Source organism: Schistocerca gregaria, chromosome 6, assembly GCF_023897955.1.
Source record: "Schistocerca gregaria isolate iqSchGreg1 chromosome 6, iqSchGreg1.2, whole genome shotgun sequence".
NCBI classification, from domain to species: domain Eukaryota; kingdom Metazoa; phylum Arthropoda; class Insecta; order Orthoptera; family Acrididae; genus Schistocerca; species Schistocerca gregaria.
Window position 1 is genome coordinate 78,892,310 of NC_064925.1, and position 25,741 is coordinate 78,918,050.

At 44.3% G+C, this 25,741-nt stretch overlaps 1 protein-coding gene across 1 annotated transcript in view; it reads left to right on the forward strand.

The window, feature by feature from the left end:
• LOC126278041 (cholinesterase 2-like) overlaps positions 1-25,741 on the forward strand; it is a 224,371-nt gene that overhangs the window by 152,574 nt on the left and 46,056 nt on the right. Inside the window, exon 8 of the mRNA XM_049977796.1 lies at positions 1,773-1,865. Within this exon, the coding sequence (XP_049833753.1) occupies positions 1,773-1,865 (93 nt within the window). The remainder of the gene's footprint in view (positions 1-1,772; positions 1,866-25,741) is intronic.

Below are 25,741 nucleotides of genomic sequence, written 5' to 3' on the forward strand. Positions count from 1 at the left end.
CAGGCACTACCTCTCACTGCAGACAATGAAATAATCGTGTAAGTCAATGTGGGACGTACGACGAACGTGTCCATCAGGACAGTGTGGCGAAATATGGCGTTAATGGCGTGGGAAAACAGACGACCGTTGCGAATGCCGTTGCTAATAGGTCGACACCGCCTGCAGTGCCTTGCCTGTGGTCATGACCCAATAGGTTGGACCCTAGACAACTGGAAAACCGTGACGTGGTCATATGAGTTCCCATTTCTGTTTGTAAGAGCTTATGTTAGGGTTCGAGTGTGGCGCGGACCCCACGAAGCCATGGACTCAAGTTGTCAACAAGACACTTAGCAAGCAGGTGGTGTCTCAAAATGTTCAAATGTGTGTGAAATTTTATGGGACATAACTGCTAAGGTCATCAGTCCCTAAGCTTACACACACACCCATGCCCGAGGGAGGACTCGAACCTCCCCCGGGACCAGCCGCACAGTCCATGACTGCAGCATGTTAGACCGCTCGGCTAATCCCACGCAGTGCAGGTGGTGTCTCCATAGTGGTGTGGGCTGTGTTTACATCGAATGTAATGAGTCTTCTGGTTAAACTGAACAGATAATTGACTGGAAATGGTTATGTTGGCCTGCTTGGGGACCATTTGAAGCCACTCATGGACTTCATGTTCCCCTAACAATGATGGATTTTTTTATCAACGACAATGCGCCATGTCGCGGCATCACAGTTGTTCGCTATCTGTTTGAAGAACAGTTTGGACAGTTCGATCGAATGATCTGGCCACCCACATCGACTGACATGAGTACCATCGAACATTTATGGGATATAACCGAGAGGTCAGTTCATAATCGTCAGGTCAGTTCATGCACAAACTCCTGCGTCGTCAACACTTCCGAAATTATGGATGGTTGTGGAAGCAGCTAGTCTCAGTTTTTCTGCAGCGGGCTTCTAACGACTTGTTGAGTTCATGCCACGTCGTACTGCTGCACTAAGTCGGGAAAAACGAAGTCCGGCATGAAATTAGGAGGTATTCCGTGACGTCTGTTACCTCAGTGTATGAACTTCTTTTAAAACCTAGACTTCTCAAAACTTCATTCAAACAATCATACCATACTCTCCGACTTCCATATCATACACTGGAGATCCAAAGAAACTTGTATACGTGCCTAATACAGAGTGGGGCCCCCGCGAGCACGCAGAAATGCCGCAACCATGACGTGGCATGGACTCGACTAATGACTGAAGAAATACTGGAGGGAATTGATACCATGATTCCTGGATGGCTGACCATAAATCCATAATAGTACGAGAGGGTGGAGATCTCTTCTGAACAGTACGTTGCAAGGCATCCCAGACGTGCTCAATAGTGTTCATGTCTGGGGAGTTTGGTGGCCAGCTCAGAAGACTGTTCCTGGAGTCACTCTGTAGCAATTCTGGACGTGCGGGATGTCGCGTTGTCCTGCTGGAATTGCCCAAGTCCGTCGGAATGAACTTTGGACGGAATGGATGCAGGCGATCAGACAGGACGCTTACCGTACGTGTCACCTCTCAAGACGTATCAGGGGTCCCATATCACTCCAGCTGCACATGCCCCAACCATTACAGAGCCACAGAGCGTCCACCAGCTTGAACAGTCCCCTGCTGACATGTAGCGTTCATGGATTCATGAGGTTGTGTCCATACACTCGGCAACTTCACAAAAATATTTACGTTCTTTATGTAATGCTGTAATACCACCATAATGTTTCAGTGATCTCAGACTGTGCACTTTTCTCTGCCTACAGTGCTGAGGATCTATAATCGAATTATCAATAGTACATACGGAGAGGACTTCTACCAGGCGAAAACGGTGAACGACCTGGTGCGACGGGTTATGAGTAAGTAGCTACAAGTATACATGCTATCTTTAGTTGGCAGCACTATCTAGGCAGGTGATAAGTGTTGAAATTTTTTATGTTAAATATGGATTCAATTTTTATTACGTAGGGAACCGAAAATATTGTGTGTTAAACCATACTGATAAGTTTACAGATATTTTCTATTTTGTAATCGATTTGTTACTCACGTATTCTTGTTCATTTTCTTATCAATATATTAAATCTGAGAGTATACATTTATGTATGGATAGCCAACAAATTGTGTTTTAGTCATATTCCCATTACAACAATTCACATTATTAGGGGCGGCTTGTTTCACACTTTGTAGTGTAGTTTGTAGTAAACAGGAGTTAGCCACAAGCAGTAATCAGTACTGTTGCAGTCGTCAAATAAGACAGATATGTAGCCTGGCAGTTCACTGCAGTTTTGTGTGAACTGAGAGAAATTTGTGCCAATTTGGTGAATTACTATATCTATTTGGATGAAGACATACATAAACTGAAGTAATTTGCCGAAGGTGTCAACTGTTGCTCAGCACTAATCTGAGATGGGCAGAATTACTGTTCCCGAATAGTGACCAGTAGAGCAGCAGGATACATATGGGTGCAAATGCATCTGAGGCAATTAGGCGTGATATCTTCAAGGAGAACTCCTAGCCCCCTTCCAGTCGGGAATCCCCGCACCTAGGGCAATTATGTGAGGTACAGGATGCTTCCTGATCCCTGTCACGTGACTGCCCATGCGTCTGCGACTCTTGTGTAAGTAAAAATTGGAGGGAAAGTAAAAGTCAGCCATCCAATATGTAGGCTTTACAACACTTCCCCCACTGATCTCGGTCCGTGGGATGGTTTAAAAAAATGTTGGGAAACCTCTCCGTCCCTCCTTTTCTCACTAAACCTATAGTAATTAACTTCGCTCTCCCCCTTTTATTATTATTATTTCAGTTATGCAAGTTTTGTCATTCGAAGTTTGTACGTTGTGATGAGAAGACCATTATCAGAAAAGTTAACAACTTGAAAATGTTAGTAAATATTACCTTAATTTATGGGGTAGAACACTCTGACATTATAGTGTGTGAGTGGAGTGTAGCTGAAATACTACAATTTAATGACAACATGGCGTAGTGTGGAAAACGGTAGTAAACATTAGCTTAGTTTATGATTGAGACCCTTCGACATTGCAGTACATGACTGGGATGCTGTTGAATTACAATAAATTATTTCTACAAAATGGTCATAAATATTACCATAATTGATGACATAAGACATTTTGACATTATAGTATGTGGTAGAATTACTACAATTTAATGACACCACGATGTATTCTGCAGAACACCGGTAAATATAACATAAGTTATGATTTAAGGCATTTTGACATTACTAGGGGCTTGCGGAATTACTATAAATTAATGACGTCATGTCAGATTCTCTAGGCAATCCAGCATAAAACCACCTCCCACTGGTATTCACAATTTTTGACTGTTCTATGATGTATACAGAAGCATGTCTTCAAATGTTTAAAATTACTGCAGTACATTATTTAGCAAATAAAACTGATGTTAGACGTTAAAAAATCTGTGTATTATATTAGTTTGCCAGATACAGCAGTATCCCACGTTAAGAGGCTCTGTAAAAGCTGAAATATTGAAACTTTTTTAATTTTTCCCACTGATCTTAATATACAGAATTTCCCCTTTCTAATGATAGAATATCCACGTATATATTACTGTCTTATTTCTGGTTTATTCGATTCATTTGAACGAAAAACTGAATGGATGTGACCATTTTCCTAGAACCTGAACAGTTCAAGAAGGTAAGATTAGTCAGTTATGTATGAGGTGGGGATACAAAAGCCTTGAAAGCAGTTGTGGAAGAGAAGCCATGTGGAAAATGTATAACTATCACTAAACTGGAGCGCATACATCTCGTACAAAAGCGAATGCGTACGAGGCTGCAATGACTGAAAGTTGCGTAAAAAGGAAAGAAATTGGAATATGGCAGATGATTAGATGATAAGAATAGACGACAAAGTCTATCATAGATAAAATCCGAAATTATTTTTGGCATGGCCATCAGGCAAAATGTTAGTAACGTAGGAGAAATGAGAAAAGCTGTCTCGGTAGTTTCGTTTCACATCTGTTCAACAGACGATATTACCATTCATGGCCTGTGTCATGCAGGAAGCGATTCATGGTCCAAATATAACAGAGCACAGCGTAACGCTGAGAACTTTGTTCACAAACCAGATGTACCTGTTGCCATAGTGGAGGCCTCGAAAGAAACATTCCGAGATTCGTCCGGTGTAAGGCTACTTGAAGAAATGTCTTCACGGCCGCAGCCAGAATCCTAACGAGTCCATCGACAGCGTTATACGGGCCAGTATTCCCAAGACAGTGGTTGTGTCAATTAGTATACTTTATTTTCGTGTCTTTAATGCAGTAGCAATCTTCCGTGTAGCAAATGTTGCAGGGTGTGAAGTCCTGAAAAGACTGCTACAAAATGTTGGTCAGTTCACAGCGAAAAAGATGTTACATTTGATAAAGAAAGAGTTAGGGCACCAGAAGGGACCTTGAAACAAGAGCAAGACAGCGAACACGAGCAGGTGCAGTATGAGACGGAAGAAGATCCAGCCAAACCACCTGGCGGAGCTGGAATGCACTGACTACGGTGACTGTTTCCAGTAAGTTGTATTTTTTAGGAATGAAGTCTATTTTTTCGCATTTTCTACTTGCCAGAATTTGTTTAGAATTACAGGATACACAAATCTGAATATTGTGCATATTTTAACACCGAGGTTTTCCTATTTTGTAAATCTCAAAGAAGTTAGAGCCTTATGTACACATAAAGGTGTAGACAGTTTCTTATTTTGACGTCCAATTTTTACAAAAATAGTTATTAATTTAAAATTAACCAATATATTAATACATCCTCCTATCAAAGTGGTTAGAAATGTGTTATCTACATACCATATTTTTTGCAAATCCTTATTCCCAATAGTTTCTGATAAAAGGTACCTTTCATATGAATAATTTGTAGTTTTAAGATGGGGATTAACAGCCTGTCCCGACCCCTGAAACAAATAACACATTACTGCAAACACATACAAATCTACATTTTCCTTCATTGTTAGTGTGAGACGTTACTACATTCATGTTCAGGAAAACCAGGACACCTTGAATGACTATAGATAGGACGTTGATATTCACACCTCATGTACGTTAGTATGTTCTGCAGAAATGATTAGCATTTGAACCACGTCGGCTCGCAGTTTAAACGTCAATATAGATAATGCGGTAGGACACACCTGGCGGTAGAATGTGCCTACGGCTCTTGTTGTCGCTATAAATCGAACGTACTGGATCTACAAGGGTCACTCCAAAATAAATGCACACTATTTTTTTAAATCTATCTTTTATTCTACAAGTTTGATAGTTTTACAGTGTGTAGATACATCCTTTAGGAACGATATTTTGATTTCCCCACATAAATTCCAACCCTCTCAACTGCCTTACGTCACCTTGGAACCAGCGCCTGTATACCCGCACGGTAAAATTCTGGACCAACCTGTTGGAGCCACTGTTTGGCAGCGCGCACAAGGGAGTCATCCTCTTCAAACCTTGTTCCACGAAGAGAGTCTTTCAGTTTCCCAAATAGATGATAGTCACACGGAGGCAGGTCAGGACTGTAAGGCGGGTGTTTCAGTGTTGTCCATCCGAGATTTTTGATCGCTTCCATGGTTTTCTGACTGACATGTGACCGTGCATTGTCGTGCAACAGCAAAATATCCTGCTTTTGCTGATGTGGTCTAACACGACTCAGTCGATTTTGAAGTTTCTTCAGTGTCGTCACATATGCATCAGAATTTATGGTGGTTCCACTTGGCATGATGTCCACAAGCAAGAGTTCTTCGGAATCGAAAAACACCGTAGCCATAACTTTTCCAGCACAAAACTTTTTAACATGCAGAATGAAAGTTGTATTTCTACAAAAATAGTGTGCATTTCTTTTGTAGTGACCCTCGTATGTGATTTGAGCAGACGTGTAGGATGTCTCGCAGACGTGTGTGTGAACCTTACCATCAAATCAGCGAGTTTGAAAGAGGGTGCATTATTGGTATGAGAGAATGTGGTGCATCCATCCGGGAAATTACGTCTCGTGTGGGTGCAGTGCAACGGATGGGTACATAATTGTTCATGAAAGGCCGGAGAGCACGGCGAGATAGGCCAGGTCGCACCACCCAGACCACAAGCAGAGAAGATCGACACGTCATCCGAATGGTATTGCAGAACAGATCTGCCTTCTCCTTGGCTCTGGCGCAACAGTTGAACAGTGTAACACATCGTACACTACCAGGGGTGACAGTCAGTCATCTGTTTATTACGTCATGGATAACATGTGCGTTGTGTACTTCTGCCCCTATGTTTGACGAATGTGGAGAAACGTGCTACACAACAATGGTGTATACAGGGTGTTACAAAAAGGTACCGCCGAACTTTAAGGAAACATTCCTCACACACAAAGAAAGAAAATATGTTATTTGGACATGTGTCCAGAAACGCTTACTTTCCATGTTAGAGCCTATTTTATTACTTCTCTTCAAATCACGTTAATCATGGAATGGAAACACACAGCAACAGAACGTACCAGCGTGACTTCAAACACTTTGTTACAGGAAATGTTCAAAATGTCCTCCGTTAGCGAGGATACATGCATCCACCCTCCGTCGCATGGAATCCCTGATGCGCTGATGCAGCCCTGGGGAATGGCGTATTGTATCACAGTCGTCCACAATAGGAACACGAAGAGTCTCTACATTTGGTACCGGGGTTGCGTAGACAAGAGCTTTCAAATGCCCCCATAAATGAAAGTGAAGAGGGTTGAGGTCAGGCGAGTGTGGAGGTCATGGAATTGGTCCGCCTCTACCAATCCATCGGTCACCGAATCTGTTATTGAGAAGCGTACGAACACTTCTACTGAAATGTGCAGGAGCTCCATCGTGCATGAACCACATGTTGTGTCGTACCTGTAAAGGCACATGTTCTAGCAGCACAAGTAGAGTATCCCGGATCAAATGATAACGTGCTCCATTGAGCGTAGGTGAAAGAGCATGGGGCCCAATCAAGACATCATCAACAGTGCCTGCCCAAGCGTTCACAGAAAATCTGTGATTACACAACTGCGTGCGGATTCTCGTTAGCCTACACATGTTGATTGTGAAAATTTACAATTTGATCACGTTGGAATGAAGCCTCCGCTATAACGAGAAAATTTGCACTGAAATGAGGATTGACACATTGTTGGATGAACCCCTTCGCAGAAATGTACCCGTGGAGGCCAATCAGCTGCTGATAGTGCCTGCACACGCTGTACATGGTACGGAAACAACTGGTTCTCCCGTTGCACTCTCCATACAGTGACGTGGTCAACGTTACCTTGTACAGAAGCAACTTCTCGGACGCTGACATTAGGATTATCGTCAACTGCACGAAGAACTGCCTCGTCCATTGCAGGTGTCCTCGTCGTTCTAGGTCTTCCCCAGTCGCGAGTCATAGGCTGGAATGTTCCGTGCTCCCTAAGACGCCGATCAATTGCTTCCAACGTCTTCCTGCCGAGACACCTTCGTTCTGGAAATCTGTCTCGATACAAACGTACCTCGCCACGAGTATTACCCCGTGCTAATCCAAACATCAAATGGGCATCTGCCAACTCCGCATTTGTAAACATTGCACTGACTGCAAAACCACGTTCGTGGTGAACGCTAACCTGTTGATGCAACGTACTGATGTGCTTGATGCTAGTACTGTAGAGCAATGAGTCAACACAAGCACCGAAGTCAACATTACCTTCCTTCAATTGGGCCAACTGGCGGTGAATGGAGGAAGTACAGTACAAACTGACGAAACTGAAATGAGCTCTAACATGGAAATTAAGCGTTTCCGGACACACGTCCACATAGCATATTTTCTTTATTTGTGTGTGAGGAATGTTTCCTGAAAGTTTGGCCGTACCTTTTTGTAACACCCTGTAGAATTACGTCACTGGGGCAGAAATTGCATTAGACAGTGTTCTCGGACGAATGCAGGTTATTTTTGTTTGAAAGTTGCAAGATCCCCTCGCTTCTAAACTGACACTGTTATTACTCAGCTTAGCCGCGAGTCCGTAGAGGGTGGTATATGTGACGTACAGTATAACTGGTCAGCATTTCCACCCGGAATTTGCGAGTGTAAGTCGCACCTTCCTTGATCCGCCTTGGTGGGTCGTGTCGTCGGATTTACTCCTACCTGTGCGCGGTGTAGATCTCGTAAATGTCGTCCCGTGCACATTCTTCATTGGCGCATTGGATGTCTCTGTCGGTGGAAGCTAATTATCTGAAATTGCTGTCGATCAACTGTGGGGTATCTGTTTACTCGAAATTAACATTCAGAATGCCGTAATATCACTTTTATTCCTATTAGATCAATAATGAAACACTCATGTCACAAACTACTCGTAACCGAGAGCATGGCTACCATCGAACAGGGCAGGAAGAGCTCTTAACTCAGACTGCCGACTCTGGCGCGCAGGCCCTATCTCTTACTAGTTTCCTCACAGTTCGTGGATTTCCGATCAAGTTCGTACTTACTAAGATATGCATTTGTTAATGAACGGATATGAATTTTAACGAGTCAAAATTATGATACATAGTTTTAAACGTCCAGAGGCCCCTCCTAGTAGTTATGTTGTAATAAATGACTTTAATTATTAAATATAAATAAACAAAATCGTTGACTTCGGCGGTACTTCCCGTCATGTATATTTGCCAGGCTGACGCATGTTGCTAAGGTCCAGCGCCGACCCCACCTCACTACGCGCGACGTATGGTAGCTTCGTCACCTAGCTAGCCAGCGTGGGAAATGCTCTATGACTCATGGCCGCCTACGGACTACAGCACTTCCTAACTATCGTGAATACATAAATAAGAGGCAATAATTCATTAAAACTGGTAAAAATGTCTTTCTCATGTAAGAGGCACCTTACAAAGTCATGGCAGTATTTCGGTTCGTCGCAGCCAGGTGGAGCAGCATCATATTGACTGCATTCGCACAAGACATAATCCCGTCTACGGCCATCCTGATTCAGGTTTTCCGTGATTTCCCTAAATCGCTTCAGGCAAATGCCGGGATGGTTTCTTTGAAAGGACACGGCCGATTTCCTTCCCGATCCTTCCCTCAGCCGAGCTTGCGCTCCGTCTCTAATTACCTCGTTGTCGACGGGACGTTAAACACTAATCTCATCCTCCTCCGCAAACCACAAATCACAGTTGATGCGTGTCCAAGGCACTGTGATCAGCGTGACCCACTTTTCGGCAAGACAATGCACGGCCACACCTTGTTGTACGAACACGTGCCTTCTTGGTGTCACATGAGCCTTTTATCCTGGCCCGCCACACCACCTCACTTGTCGCCAATCGCAAATGGGTGTGATATGGGGAAACGAAGGGTACAGTGCTGTAATCCAGTGCCGACAACCACTGATGAACATTGGAACCAGGTGAATGCAGCACCGATGGCTGTACCACAGGACGACATTCGCGCCTCACACGTGTCGATCTGTCAGGCACGGAACAAGTTATCAGGGCCCTTGGCGAACCCTGTGCCTACTAGGTAACAAGACACATGCTGAATGGAGATGACTGAACTGCTAATCATTTCTGCAGAACACACTAATGTACATGTCCTGTGAATATGAACGTCCTGTCACAAGTCGTTCAAGGCGTTCTGTTTTTTTTCTGAACATGAGTGCACAAAGGTCTCCCTACTAGATGTGTACACTACTGGCCATTAAAATTGCTGCACCACAAACATGACGTGTTACAGACGCGAAATTTAGCCGACAGGAAGAAGATGCTGTGATATGCAAATGTTTGGCTTTTCAGAGCATTCACACAAGGCTGGCGCCGGTAGCGGCACCTACAACGTGCTGACGTGAGGAATGTTTCAAACCGATTTCTCATACACAAACAACAGTTCACCGGCATTGCCTGGTGAGACGTTGTTGTGATGCCTCGTGTAAGGAGGAGAAATGCGTACCATCACGTTTCCGACTTTGAAAAAAGTCGTATTGTAGCCTATTGCGTTGCGGTTTATCGTATAGCGACATTGCTGCTCGCGTTGCTCGAGATCCAATGACTGTTACCAGAATATGGAATAGGTGGGTTGAGGAGGGTAATGCGGAACCCTTGCTGGATCCCAACGGCCCTCGTATCACTATCACTCGAGATGACAGGCATCTTATCCGCATGGCTGTAACGGATCGTGGAGCCACGTCTCGATGGGTGAGTCAACAGATGGGGACATTTGAAGACAACAACCATCTGCACGAACAGTTCGACGACGTTTGCAGCAGCATGAACTATCAGCTCGGAGACCATAGCTGCATCACAAACAGGAGCGCCTGCGATGGTGTACTCAACGACGAACATGGGTGCACGAGGGGGAGAACGTCATTTTTTCGGAAGAATCCAGGTTCTGTTTACACCATCATGATGGTCGTATCCGTGTTTGGCGAGATCGCGGTGAACGCACATTGGAAGCGTGTATTCGTCATCGCCATACTGGCGTATCACCCGGCGTATGGGGTGCCATTGGTTACACGCCTCTGTCACATCTTGTTCACATTGACGGCACTTTGAACAGTGGACGTTACATTTCATATGTGCTACGACCCGTGACCACTCTTCATTCGATCCCTGCGAAACCCTACATTTCAGCAGGATAATGCACGACCGCATGTTGCAGGTCCTGTACGGGCCTTTCTGGATACAGAAAATGTTCGACTGCTGCCCTGGCCAGCACATTCTCTCACCAACTGATAACGTTTGGTCAATATTGGCCGAGCAACTGGCTCGTCACAATACGCCAGTCACTACTCTTGATGAACTGTGGTATCGCGTTGAAGCTGCATGGGTAGCTGTACCTGTACACGCCATCGAAGCTCTGTTTGACTCTGTTTGTATCAAGGCCGTTATTACTGCGAGAGGTGGTTGTTCTGGGCATTGATTTCTCGGGATCTTATCACCCAAATTGCGTGAAAATGTAACCACATGTCAGTTCTATTGTAATATATTTGTCCAATGAATACCCATTCATCATCTGCATTTTTTCTTGGTGTAGCAATTGTAATGGCCGGTAGTGTATATAATAATGACAGGAAAAATCCACGCAGAATATATTACTAAATTTACACTATAAACAATTTTCCGCGTCACAGGTATAGGATCTGAGTAAAATAGGTGAGTAGTTTATTATAAAACTAACTAAAAATGCGAGGCATGGATGCACACGGCGAAATACAACTCTGCCCGGTTAGGACCTAGTTGTGCCGGAGCCCCAAGGACCGCACGAGTGTCCGACGACTCAGGCTTACTGACGCGATGGCCTGGTACTGCCTGGTACTTCCGCCCGCCTCAGTACCGCTTTAAATCTGGGAAGTACCAGCAGTCCTAGCTCTGCCGTCGAATGGTCACTACAGCGAATCGCGTGTTGGCTGCAGTACTCATAACAATGCTCGGTCAATGGCTCTTACAAGGGAACCTCCCCATCGTACCCCCCTCATATATAGTTATAAGTTGGCACAGTGGATAGGCCTTGAAAAACTGAACACAGATCAATCGAGAAAAAAGGAAGAGGTTGTGTGGAACTATGAAAAAAATAAGCGAAATATACAAACTGAGTAGTCCATGTGCAAGATAGGCAACATCTAGGGGAATCTAAGAGCAGCAGCGCCGTGGGCCCGTGGTTAGCGTGAGCAGCTGCAGAACGAGAGGTCCTTGGTTCAAGTCTTCCTCGAGTGGGAAATTTAATTTTTTATTTTCAGTTTATGCGTCAAACTCTTATGTTTTCATCACTTTTTTGGGAGTGATTAACACACCCACAAGAAAACTTGAATCGGGCAAAGTAGAAGAGTCTTTTTACCCATTCGCCAAGTGTACAAGTAAGGTGGGTCGACAACATATTCCTGTCATGTGACGCACATGTCGTCACCAGTCTCGTATAGAATTTATCAGACGTGTTTTCCTGCGGAGGAATCGGTTGACCTATGACCTCGCGATCAAATGTTTTTTGTTACCATTGGTGAGGCACGTCCTTTCTTCCACTAATCGCACGGTTTTTCGGCGCGGTCGCAAAACAGACACTAAACTTATTACAGGGGACAGAGGCGTCAATGAACGAACGGACAGATCATAACTTTGCGAAAAATAAAGAAAGCAAACATTTCACGCGAGGTATTACTTGAACCAAGGACCTCTCGTTCCGCAGCTGCTCACGCTAACCACGGCGCTTCTGAGCTCACACTCTCCTTGATGTTGCCTATCTTGCGCATGGACTACTCAGTTTGTATATTTTGCTTATTTTTTTCATAGTTCCACACAACTTCTTCCTGTTTTCTCGATTGATCTGTGTTCAGTTTTTCAAGGCCTATCCACTGTGCCAACTTATAACTAAATCTGACGGGGGTGCGATGGGGAGGTTCCCTTGTTAGAACGACGTGGAAACCCGCGGAATGCCAACAACGGCTACGTGTCGGACACACCAATGATCGCATATCAGTCGCCAACCGGTGGAAGCAGAGGACTTGATAACTGTCGAGGCACCCAGCAGCAGAGGCGAACGCTCTAATATTCTTTACAACATACTGTGGTGTCACCGCCAGACACCACACTTGCTAGGTGGTAGCCTTTAAATCGTTAGTATACGTCGGACCCGCGTGTCGCCACTATCAGTGATTCCAGACCGAGCGCCGCCACACGACAGGTCTAGTCAAGAGAGACTCTCTAGCACACGCCCCAGTTGTACAGCTGATTTTTCTAGCGATGATTCACTGACTACTTACGCTCTCATTTGCTATGTACCCTGAACAGATAATATTGTGAATCACGTACCGTCAAGAGCGACGTTCATCATCAATGGATTAAAGTTAAGTATCAAACTAATTACCTCCTCTTTGTGAATTCTAATTCCTTCTCATGTTCCAGACCTCACGTCGGTATAGTCCTTCCCTCCTCACGGCAGCCTGCGTGAGCTAAAACGCGTGCAATTCGGCCTCTACTAGTAACACGGTGTTGGCTTTCTGTCAACACAACACATACGTCTCTAATTCTCAAGGATATTTCCAGAAAATAAGTTTTATTAACGTATTGCAACTGCTGTCCGTCCCTGTTAGCTGAATTGTCAGTAATACAGAATGTCAGTCGTAAGGACCAGGGTTCGATTACCGGCTGGGTTGGAGACTTTCTCCGCTGAGGGACTGGATGTTGCGTTTTCCTAATAATCGTTATTTCATCCCCATCGACGCCCAAGTCGCCTAAGTGGTGTCAAATTGACAGACTTGCGCCCGGCGAAAGGTCTACCCGACGGGAGGCCCTAGTCACACGACATTTACATTACCTGCGAGCGAAGAAACACTTTGATGTCTATATACTTTAATTTCTGGGTGTTTATTTCGTTAACACTTGTTGATTGTAAACTACACTGGCGAGCCAAAGAAACTGGAACACCTGCCTAATATCGTGTAGGGCCCCCGCGAGCAGGCCGAAGTGTCGCAACAAGTGGTTTAAATGGCTCTGTGCACTATCGGACTTAACTTATGTGGTCATCACTCCCCTAGCACTTAGAAATACTTAAACGTAACTAACATAAGGACATCACACACATCCATGCCCGAGACAGGATTCGAACCTGCGACCGTAGCTGTCGCGCGGTTCCAAACTGCAGCGCCTAGAACCGCTCGGCCACCTCAGCGTGCCGCAACACGACATGGCATTGACTTGACTAGTGTTTGAAGTAGTGCTAGAGGGAAATGACACCATGAATGCTGCAGGACTGGCCATAGATCCGTAAGAGTATGAGGGGGTGGAGATCTCTTCTGAACAGCACCCCTTGCAAAGCATCCCCGATATGTTCAATAATGTTAGTGTCTAGGGAGTTTGGTGGCCAGTGGAAGTGTTTAAACTCAGAAGAGCGTTCCTGGAGCCACTCTGTAGCAATTCTGGACGTCTAGGGTGTTGCATTCTATTACTGGAATAGCCCAAGTCCGTCGGAATGACAGGAACGGATACAGGTGATCAGACAGGATGCTTACGTACGTGTCACCGGTCAGAGCCGTATCTAGATGTATCAGGCGTCCCATATCTCTCCAACTGCACACGCCCCACATCATTACGGAGCCTGCACCAGGTTCAACAGTCCCCTGCTGACATGCAGGGTTCATGGATTCATGAGGTTGTCTCCATACCCGTACACATCCATCCGGTCGATTCAATTTGAAACGAGACTCGTCCAACCAGGCAACATGTTTCCAGTCATCAACAGTCCAATGTCGGCGTTGACGGGCCCCGTCGAGGCGTAAAGCTCTGAGTCGTGGTGGTACACCTGACTAATACCGTGTATGACCCCGCGAGCACGCCAAACTGCTGCAACGCGACATGGCATTCACTCGACTAATGTTTGAAGTAGTGCTGGAGGGAAATGACACCATGAATCCTGCAGGACTGTCCATAGATCCGTAATAAGAGTACCAGGGGGTGGAGAACTCTTCTGAACAGCATGTTGCAAAGCATCCCAGATATGTTCAATAATGTTAATGTCTGGGGAGTGTGGTCTCAAGGGCACACGAGTACGCCTTCGGCGCTGAAAGACCGTATAGATGGCGTTTCGTTGAATGGTTCGCACGTTGACACTTGTCGATGGCTCAGCATTGAAATCTGCAGCAGTTTGCGGAAGGGTTGCACTTCTGTCACGTGGAACGGGTCTCTTCAGTCGTCGTTGGTGTCGTTCTTGCTCGATCTTCTTCCGGACACAGCGATGTCGGACATTTGATGTTTTACCGGATTCCTGATATTCACAGTACACTTGTGAAATGGTCGAACAGGAAAATCCTCACTTCATCGCTACCTCGGAGATGCTCTGTCCCATCGCTCGTGAGCCGACTATAACATCGCGTTCAGACTAACTTAAAACTTGATAAACTGTCATTGTAGCAACAGTAACCGATCGAACAACTGCGCCAGACACTTGTTGTCTTATGTAGGCTTTGCCTCCCGCAGCGACATTTTCTGTCTGTTTACATATCTCTGCATTTGAATACTCACACTTATACCAGTTTCTTTGGTGCTTCAGTGTAGATCTCGATTGGCTTGCAAAATCAAATGACTTGAACCCTAAGAAAGTCTGCGGGATATGTTGAAACAGCGATTAAATCACCGACATCAGCGTCTCCGCAATTTGGTGGAACTGTGCCATGAAACCCTCAGTGACTGGCTTAATCTGCATGCGAGGTACCTGCTCAACATTGTGGACTTACTTCCTAACTGAATCCAAGAGGTTATCGAGTCCAGGGGGGAATTACACAGTGTTAAACGATGCTTGCAATGATTTCTATACGGTTGACTAATTTTTTGTCTGATGAGTTATCAAGGGGCAGTTAAAGGTACAGACAGGCTAAAAAGTAAGTAAACTGTTCCTTATTTCAAAAGTAATCGCTGTGACTGTAAATATTGTGACACAAGAGGTTCGATGGCTTAATGGAAAAAAGGTTTGCAGTTGCAGGCGCGCACTGGTTCGTCTGAAGTGAATCGACGGCTACGAAAGTCTTTCATCAGGGATCCAAAGGTATGGAAATCGCATTGGGAGAGATCGGGACTGTATGATGGATGTGTAATTAGTTCGCAGCGACACATCTGCAGTGTAGTCCAAAATTGGTATGCTGGAGACAATGTGCCGCTGCATCAGCAATACTTAGTAATGAATTTTTTGTTTTACCAGATTCCTGATGTTCACAGTACATTCGTGAAATGGTCGTATGGGAAAATTCCCTCTCCATCGCTACCTCGGAGATGCTGTGTCCCATCGCTCGTGCGCCGACTATAACAACATGTTCAGACTCACTTAAATCCAGATAACCTACCATTGTAGCACCAATAATCGATCTATCAACTGCGCCAGACAGTTTTTGTCTCATATAGGTATTGCCGACTGCAGCGCTGTATTCTGCCTGTTTACTTATCTCTCTATTTGAATACGCATACCTATGGCAGTTTGATTGCTGCTTCGGTGTATATCAATCGCCACAGCCCAGTAATCTTTGTGGCAACCTTCAGCCGTATGTCAGGCATACTGCAGTGCTGCCAGTATGATTTGTCACGTTTATTTGGTAGCGACGCAGTATTTTCGGCATTAAATCGGTAATAAATATGTGTGTCACTGTGAGAGCTGAAAAATTCGCACATACCGTCTTCCAGTTTGAGCCCTTGTGTTTCTTCTGCGATGGAGTTTCCCTATTATTATTTCCGATCATTGTCTCCGTTTTCTATTATTAGGAATCTTCTTTTATACATACATTCCATTTTATGAGGCTTGATATGAAGTTTCTGGCATTCGTGTGTATCCCTTGTTTCTGTCACGATAAACCCATGAGATATTTAGTGAATCCGACTGAGTTACAGGAAGTTTCATTGTATTTATTACATTTTTCACGACAAGGGCTGAACATTTTGTCTCACAACTTGTTAAACCTCCATGTCAGATTGAAAACTTAAACTGCAAGACGTAATGAGCGAATTCATCAGCTCACATTCGTGCTCAGTGACAGATAAGTTTATAAATGATTCAATTGCGACTGCAGTGCGACGCGACGAAATGAAATTGACAAACCATCCATGCTGCAAATACTGCAGTTACGACTGACATCGAAAAGTCGGCGCCCACAAAATTACAAGTCTGTGGAAATGGGTATAGTTGAAAACCAACGAATGTGAGCGAAGTAAGCACGTAGCAAATAACGCACGTGGACGTAAAAGCGGTTCTCTGTTAGTGGTCGTAGAATGTTAATAATGTTTAATTTCTGGAAATATCCTAAAGGATTAGTGAGAAACTTAATTAAAAAAAAAAACATTTGAGTGTTTAATACAGTTTTCAGCCTCAAGTGCTGCTAGGTGCTTTCACAGTTATTCAGTCCTCTGCTTCAGTCGGTTATGACATATGTGATCACGGGTTGCGCCGACGTTTGGGCATTGCTGGGGTTTTCCGCATTACAGTCACGTTTTAATAGGCTCCTGAGACGGCGGCGGAACTAGGCGCTACACCAGCGTTTTGCAGATTAGCGACTGAATACGAATACGATGACATGTGCATGTACGCATCGCATTTTTATTTAATTTTATAATAAAATGTTTACTTATCGTATTCCCACCCTATGTCTGTGATGGGCAGAATTGTCTGCACCGAGCGAAGTGGCGCAGTGGTTCGACACTGGACTCGCATTCGGGAGGACGACGGTTCAATCCCGCGTCCGGCCATCCTGATTTAGATTTTCCGTGATTTCCCTAAATCACTCCAGGCAAATGCCGGAATGGTTCCTCTGAAAGGGCACGGCCGACTTCCTTCCCCATCCTTCCCTAATCCGATGAGACCGATGACCACGCTGTCTGGTCTCCTTCCCCAAAACCAACCAACCAATCGTCTGCAGTGTAAATTTAATGATGTGTTATAGAGGGTTATTCCTGTCATTATTTACGTGCCAAGTATGGACAGTGTTATAATGACGTGACCCACTACTATTGCAAGGATAACGAAGACTTCATATCAATGTCTTACACTGTGTTATCTGTTTGTTGGGGGGTATGGTCTATTGTTACATCACACTGTTCTACTGCAGAATTTGTTAAACATTTAAAATCATTTATTTACATTTATCTTAGAATGAGAATGTGGGTATTTGGAAAAAAAAATGGTCAGGAATTGCAAATAGCAATGAGAGGTGGTCATGGGATGGATTGCTTACAGAAAACGTCATGTCTTTACTTTAAAGTAAATAAGCAGTACCCCAGTTACACACAACAATGTCAAAGTGTCACATGTCGTAAATAATGCTAACATTTACCGCCATTTTGCAGAACATGTCATGATGTCATTGTTGTTGTTGTTTTCAGTCCTGAGACTGGTTTGATGCAGCTCTCCATGCTACTCTATCCTGTGCAAGCTGCTTCATCTCCCAGTACCTACTGCAACCTACATCCTTCTGAATCTGCTTAGTGTACTCATCTCTCGGTCTCCCTCTACGATTTTTACCCTCCACGCTGCCCTCCAATGCTAAATTTGTGATCCCTTGATGCCTCAAAACATGTCCTACCAACCGATCTCTTCTTCTAGTCAAGTTGTGCCACAAACTTCTCTTCTCCCCAATCCTATTCAATACCTCCTCATTAGTTACGTGATCTATCCACCTTATCTTCAGTATTCTTCTGTAGCACCACATTTCGAAAGCTTCTATTCTCTTCTTGTCCAAACTAGTTATCGTCCATGTTTCACTTCCATACATGGCTACACTCCAAACAAATACTTTCAGAAACGACTTCCTGATACATAAATCTATATTCGATGTTAACAAATTTCTCTTCTTCAGAAACGCTTTCCTTGCCATTGCCAGTCTACATTTTATATCCTCTCTACTTCGACCATCATCAGTTATTTTACTTCCTAAATAGCAAAACGCCTTTACTACTTTAAGTGTCTCATTTCCTAATCTAATTCCCTTAGCATCACCCGATTTAATTTGACTACATTCCATTATCCTCGTTTTGCTTTTGTTAATGTTCATCTTATATCCTCCTTTCAAGACACTGTTCATTCCGTTCAACTGCTCTTCCAAGTCCTTTGCCGTCTCTGACAGAATTACAATGTCATCGGCGAACCTCAAAGTTTTTACTTCGTCTCCATGAATTTTAATACCTACTCCGAATTTTTCTTTTGTTTCCTTTACTGCTTGCTCAATATACAGATTGAATAACATCGGGGAGAGGCTACAACCCTGTCTCACTCCTTTCCCAACCACTGCTTCCCTTTCATGTCCCTCGACTCTTATTACTGCCATCTGGTTTCTGTACAACTTATAAATAGCCTTTCGCTCCCTGTATTTTACCCCTGCCACCTTTAGAATTTGAAAAAGAGTATTCCAGTCAACATTGTCAAAAGCTTTCTCTAAGTCTACAAATGCTAGAAACGTAGGTTTGCCTTTTCTTAATCTTTCTTCTAAGATAAGTCGTAAGGTCAGTATTGCCTCACGTGTTCCAACATTTCGACGGAATCCAAACTGATCCTCCCCGAGGTCTGCATCTACCAGTTTTTCCATTCGTCTGTAAAGAATTCGCGTTAGTATTTTGCAGCCGTGGCTTATTAAACTGATAGTTCGGTAATTTTCACATCTGTCAGCACCTGCTTTCTTTGGGATTGGAATTATTATATTCTTCTTGAAGTCTGAGGGTATTTCGCCTGTCTCATACCACTTGCTCACCAGCTGGTAGAGTTTTGTCATGACTGGCTCTCCCAAGGCCGTCAGTAGTTCTAATGGAATGTTGTCTACTCCGCGGGCCTTGTTTCGACTCAGGTCTTTCAGTGCTCTGTCAAACTCTTCACGCAGTATCGTATCTCCCATTTCGTCTTCATCTACATCCTCTTCTATTTCCATAATATTGTCCTCAAGTACATCGCCCTTCTATAAGCCTTCTATATACTCCTTCCACCTTTCTGCCTTCCCTTCTTTGCTTAGAACTGGGCTGCCATCTGAGCTCTTGATATTCATACACGTGGTTCTCTTCTCTCCAAAGGTCTCTTTAATTTTCCTGTAGGCAGTATCTATCTTACCCCTAGTGAGATAAGCTTCTACATCCTTACATTTGTCCTCTAGCCATCCCTGTTTCGCCATTTTGCACTTCCTGTCGATCTCATTTTTGAGACGTCTGTATTCCTTTTTGCCTGCTTCATTTACTGCATTTTTATATTTTCTCCTTTCATCAATTAAATTCAATATTTCTTCTGTTACCCAAGGATTTCTAGCAGCCCTCGTCTTTGTACCTACTTGATCCTCTGCTGCCTTCACTACTACATCCCTCAGAGCTACCCATTCTTCTTCTACTGTATTTCTTTCCCCTATTCCTGTCAATTGTTCCCTTATGCTCTCTCTGAAACTCTGTACAACCTCTGGTTCTTTCAGTTTATCCAGGTCCCATCTCCTTAATTTCTCACATTTTTGCAGTTTCTTCAGTTTTAATCTACAGGTCATAACCAATAGATTGTGGTCAGAGTCCACATCTGCCCCTGGAAATGTCTTACAACTTAAAACCTGGTTCCTAAATCTCTGTCTTACCATTATATAATCTATCTGATACCTTTTGGTATCTCCAGGGTTCTTCCACGTATACAACCTTCTTTCATGATTCTTAAACCAAGTGTTAGCTATGATTAAGTTGTGCTCTGTGCAAAATTCTACTAGGCGGCTTCCTCTTTCATTTCTTAGCCCCAATCCATATTCACCTACTATGTTTCCTTCTCTCCCTTTTCCTACACTCGAATTCCAGTCACCCATGACTATTAAATTCTCGTCTCCCTTCGCTATCTGAATAATTTCTTTTATTTCCTCGTACATTTCTTCAATTTCTTCATCATCTGCAGAGCTAGTTGGCATATAAACTTGTACTACTGTAGTAGGTGTGGGCTTCGTATCTATCTTGGCCACAATAATGCGTTCACTATGCTGTTTGTAGTAGCTTACCCGCATTCCTATTTTCCTATTCATTATTAAACCTACTCCTGCATTACCCCTATTTGATTTTGTGTTTATAACCCTGTAGTCACCTGACCAGAAGTCTTGTTCCTCCTGCCACCGAACCTCACTAATTCCCACTATATGTAACTTTAACCTATCCATTTCCCTTTTTAAATTTTCTAACCTACCTGCCCGATTAAGGGATCTGACATTCCACGCTCCGATCCGTAGAATGCCAGATTTCTTTCTCCTGATAACGACATCCTCCTGAGTAGTCCCCGCCCGGAGATCCGAATGGGGGACTATTTTACCTCCGGAATATTTTACCCAAGAGGATGCCATTATCATTTAATCATACAGTAAAGCTGCATGTCCTCGGGAAAAATTACGGCTGTAGTTTCCCCTTGCTTTCAGCCGTTCGCAGTACCAGCACAGCAAGGCCGTTTTGGTTAATGTTGCAAGGCCAGATCAGTCAATCATCCAGACTGTTGCCCCTGCAACTACTGAAAAGGCTGCTGCCCCTCTTCAGGAACCACACGTTTGTCTGGCCTCTCAACGGATACCCCTCCGTTGTGGTTGCACCTACGGTACGGCCATCTGTATCGCTGAGGCACGCAAGCCTCCCCACCAACGGCAAGGTCCATGGTTCATGGGGGGAGGCATTAAGCTGTAGTAATCTGGCCACATACTGTAATGTCGAAGTGTCTTTTGTCATAAATTATAGTAATGTTCATAACCGTTTTGCAGAATATGCAATTACACAAGTAACTTATAGTAATTCAGCTGTGTCCCAGTCTCACGCTGTAATGTCGAAGTATCTTACCTCATAAATTACGGTAATATACAGTAAAAAAAAAAAGAAATGACGCACCACAAAGAAATTATCCTCATATGTACAGACAAATAAATGATTACAATGTCAGATAAACTGGATTATTTGTTCAGCTGAAGGAGCTTCGTAAACTGAGCAAGTCGATAACACGTTGGTCCACCTCTGGCCCCAATGCGCACAGCTATTCCACTTGGCACTGACTGACAGAGTTGTTAGAGGCCCTCCTGAGGGACATCGTGACAAATTCTCTACAACTTGCGCCTTAGATCATCAAAATCCCGAACTGATCGGGCGCCCTGTGGAGAGATCCGGCGACCTTGTTTGCCAAGGTAGAGTTTGGTAAGCACGAAAAGAAGCACCAGAAACGCACGGGAAGTACGGACGTGCGTTATCATCCTGAAATGTAAGCCCAGGATGGCTTGCCACGAAGGGCAACAACACGGGGAGTAGTATATCGTCGACGTACCGCTTGCGCTGTAATGGTGCCGGGGATGGAAAGGGATCCTGCTACGAAAAGAAATGGAACCCCGGACCGTCACCCCCCCGTGTGGCGATGGCGTGCGACTGTCAAGCTGGTATCGCTGCGCTGTGCAGAGCGTCTCCACAAACGTCTACATCTACATCTACATACATACTACGCAATCCACCATACCGTGCTTGGCGGAGGATACCTCGTACCACAACTAGTATTTTCTTTACCTGTTCCACTCCCAAACAGAACGACTGCCTCTGTACGAGCCCTAACCTCTCTTATCTTATCTTTGTGGTCTTTCCGCGAAATTTAAGTTGGCAGTAAAATTGTACTGCAGTCAGCCTCAAATGCTAGTTCCTCAAAATTTCCTCAGTAGCGATTCACGAAAAGAACGCTTCCTTTCCTCTAGAGATTCCTACCCGAGATCCTGAAGCATTTCCGTAATGATCAAACCTACAGTAACAAATCTAGCAGCCCGGTTCTGAATTGCTTCTACGTCCTCCCTCAATCCGACCTGATAGGGATCCCAAACGCTCGAGCAGTACTCAAGAATAGGTCGTATTAGTGTTTTATAAGCGGTCTCCTTTACAGATTAACCACATCTTCCCAAAATTCTACCAATGAACCGAAGACGACTATCCGCCTTCCCCGCAACTGCCATTACGTGCTTGTCCCACTTCACATCGATCTGCAGTGTTACCCCCAAATATTTAATCGGCGTGACTATGTTAAGCGCTACACTACTAATGGATTATTCAAACATTACAGGATTCTTTTTCCTATTCATCTGCATTAATTTACATTTATCTATATTTAGAGTTAGCTGCAATTCTTTACACCAATCACAAATCCTGTCCAAGTCATCTTGTATCCTCCTACAGTCACTCAACGACGACACCTTCCCGTACACCACAGCATCATCAGCAAACAGCGGCACATTGCTACCACCATATCCAAAAGATCATTTATGTAATCAGAGAACAACAGCGGACCTATCACACTTCTCTGAGGCACTCCAGGTGATACCCTCAACTCCGATGAACACTCACCATCGAGGACAGCGTACTGGGTTCTATTATTTGAGAAGTCGGCTTGGAATCTCATTAACTGGAGTAGAATTGTCTTCATTGATAAGTGCCCGTTATCTGGAAGATCCAACGCTGCCACTTGGACAGAATTTGGAACATATTACTCAGAAGGACATCCATCATCTCTATCAATCAATGCCAAGCCGAACAACTGCCTGCATAGGAGACAGAGATGAACTAACGCGTTTGTGACTTACTCAATTTGTGAAGCTTTTCCTCTTCAATAAATCGTCGAAGTTTTCTTATTTTGAAATAATTTGTTTGTCTGTACATTTACATAAAATTTACCGATTTCCTTTCGATTCGGATAATTCATTCGTACCGGTTTTTTGGTTTTTTTTTTTTTGTACTGTAGTGCACTTCAATAAAAAAATAAACGAATAAGTAGTTTTCTGCTTATTATACACTCAGGTATGAAATCTGCCACTGCAGAGAAATTAGTTCAAGGTTGTAATTTAGATGACGAATGGCAAATTCAGCGAATAACTATATTCTAATCTTTAAAGAGCCGGTAGGCTTCATAGTCAAACATGCCATTTGAGATGGTTAATGGAAATTATTTCTGTACAGTGTACGACCATATGTCACTAGTGCAAAATTAAGCTTGGTTACGAGATTTTTAATCGCATCACACCACTTTATTAAAGAGAAGCAATGCGAAATATACAGTGTGGTCCACTGATAGTGACCGGGCCAAATATCTAACGAAATACGCATCAAACGGAAAAACTACAAAGAACGAAACTTGTCTAGCTTGAAGGGGGAAACCAGATAGCTCTATGGTTGGCCCGCTAGATGGCGCTGCCATAGCTCAAACGTATATCAACTGCGTTTTTTTTAAAATGGGAACCCCCATTTTTATTACATATTCGTGTAATAAGTAAAGACATATAAATGTTTTAGATGGACCACGTTTTTCGCTTTGTGGTAGATGGTGCTGTAACAGTCACAAACTATACGTGGTATCACGTAACGTTCCGCCCATGCGGACGTATTTGCTTCGTGATACATTACCTGTGTTAAAATGGACCGTTTACCAATTGCGGAAAAGTTCGATATCGTGTGGATGTATGGCTATTGTGATCAAGCTGCCCAACTGGTGTGTGCTATGTATGCTGCTCGGTATCCTGGACGACATCATCCAAGTCTTCGTACCGTTCGCCGGATAGTTACGTTATTTAAGGAAACAGGAAGTGTTCAGCCACATGTGAAACGTCAACAACGACCTGCAACAAATGATGATCCCCGAGTAGGTGTTTTAGCTGCTGTCGCGTCTAATCTGCACATCAATAGCTAGCATACAAACTGCGCGAGAATCGGGAATGTCAAAAACGTCGGTGTTGAGAATGCTACATCAACATCGATTGCACCCGTACCATATTTCTATGCACCAGGAATTGCATGGCAACGACTTTGAACGCCGTGTACAATTCTGCAACTGGACACAAGAGAAATTACGGGACGATGACAGATTTTTTGCACGCGTTCTATTTAGCAACGAGGCGTCATTCACCAAGAGCGGTAACGTAAACCGGCATAATATGCACCATTGGGCAACGGAAAATCCACGATGGTTACGACAAGTGGAAGATCAGCAACCTTGGCGGGTTAATGTATGGTGCGGCATTATGGGAGGAACGATAACTTGCCCCCATTTTATCGGTGGCAATCTAAATGGTGCAATGAATGCTAATTTCCTACGTAATGTTCTACCGATGTTACTACAAGATGTTTCACTGCATGACAGAATTGCGATCTACTTGCAAAATGATGGAAGTCCGGCTCACAGCTCGCGTGCGGTTGAAGCGGTATTGAATAGCATGTTTCATGACAGGTGGATTGGGCGTCGAAGCACCATACAATGGCCCGCACGTTCATCTGATATGAAATTTGCTATCGTGCTCCACCGACAACGCCTGACAACGTGCGTCAGCGCATTGTCAATGCATGTGCGAACATTACGGAAGGTTGGTTGGTTGGTTTGTGGGAGTAAAGGGACCAGACTACTATGGTCATCGGTCCCTTTTTCCAAAAAACTAAAACCACCCAAAGAGAATTTAAAAAAAAAAACGAACAACAGGAAAGACAGCAGACGAAACAGGACATGAAATACTCTGACAGAGACCAGACAAAACAAATTAAAACACACAGTGTGACGGTGGTTGGCCGGCCGTAGAGAAAAAGAGGAAAAGCCAACCACCAAGAACACTTTAAAAACTCGGTTTAAAATCAGAGGCTAAAAGCCAGAATCAACACTAAAAAACAAACACTTAGATTAAAGGATAAAAACCGCCTGCCCGAATGAAACGCAAAACCAAGTCCACCATGGCAGTCATCTAATAAAAGAGCAGACAGCGTGTCAGGCAGCGCAAACGTCTGCCTGAGCACAGATAGAAGTGGACAGTCCAACAAAACGTGGGCCACTGTCAATGCCAAGCCGCAGCGGCATAGAGGGGGGTCCACACGGCGCAATAAGTGGCCGTGGGTCGTCCATGTGTGCCCGATGCCAGTCGGCAGAGGACGACCGACTCCTTGCGAGAGACTCGCAAGGAGGAGTGCCACACATTCGTCGTGTCCTTGACGGCACGGAGTTTGTTAGGGGTGGCCAGACCGCGCCATTCAGCATCCCAAAGCGAGATAACTATGCGGCGTAAGACTGCCCTCAAATCAGTCTCTGGGAGGCCAATGTCTAGAGGGGGTTCATTGGTGGCCTGTTTGGCCAGGCGGTCAACATGTTCATTGCCCGGGATACCAACATCACCGGGGGTCCACACAAAGACCACAGAGCGCCCGCAACGGGCAAGAGTATGCAGGGACTCATGGATAGCCATCACCAGACGAGAGCGAGGGAAACACTGGTCGAGAGCTCGTAAACCGCTCAGGGAATCGCTACAGATAACGAAGGA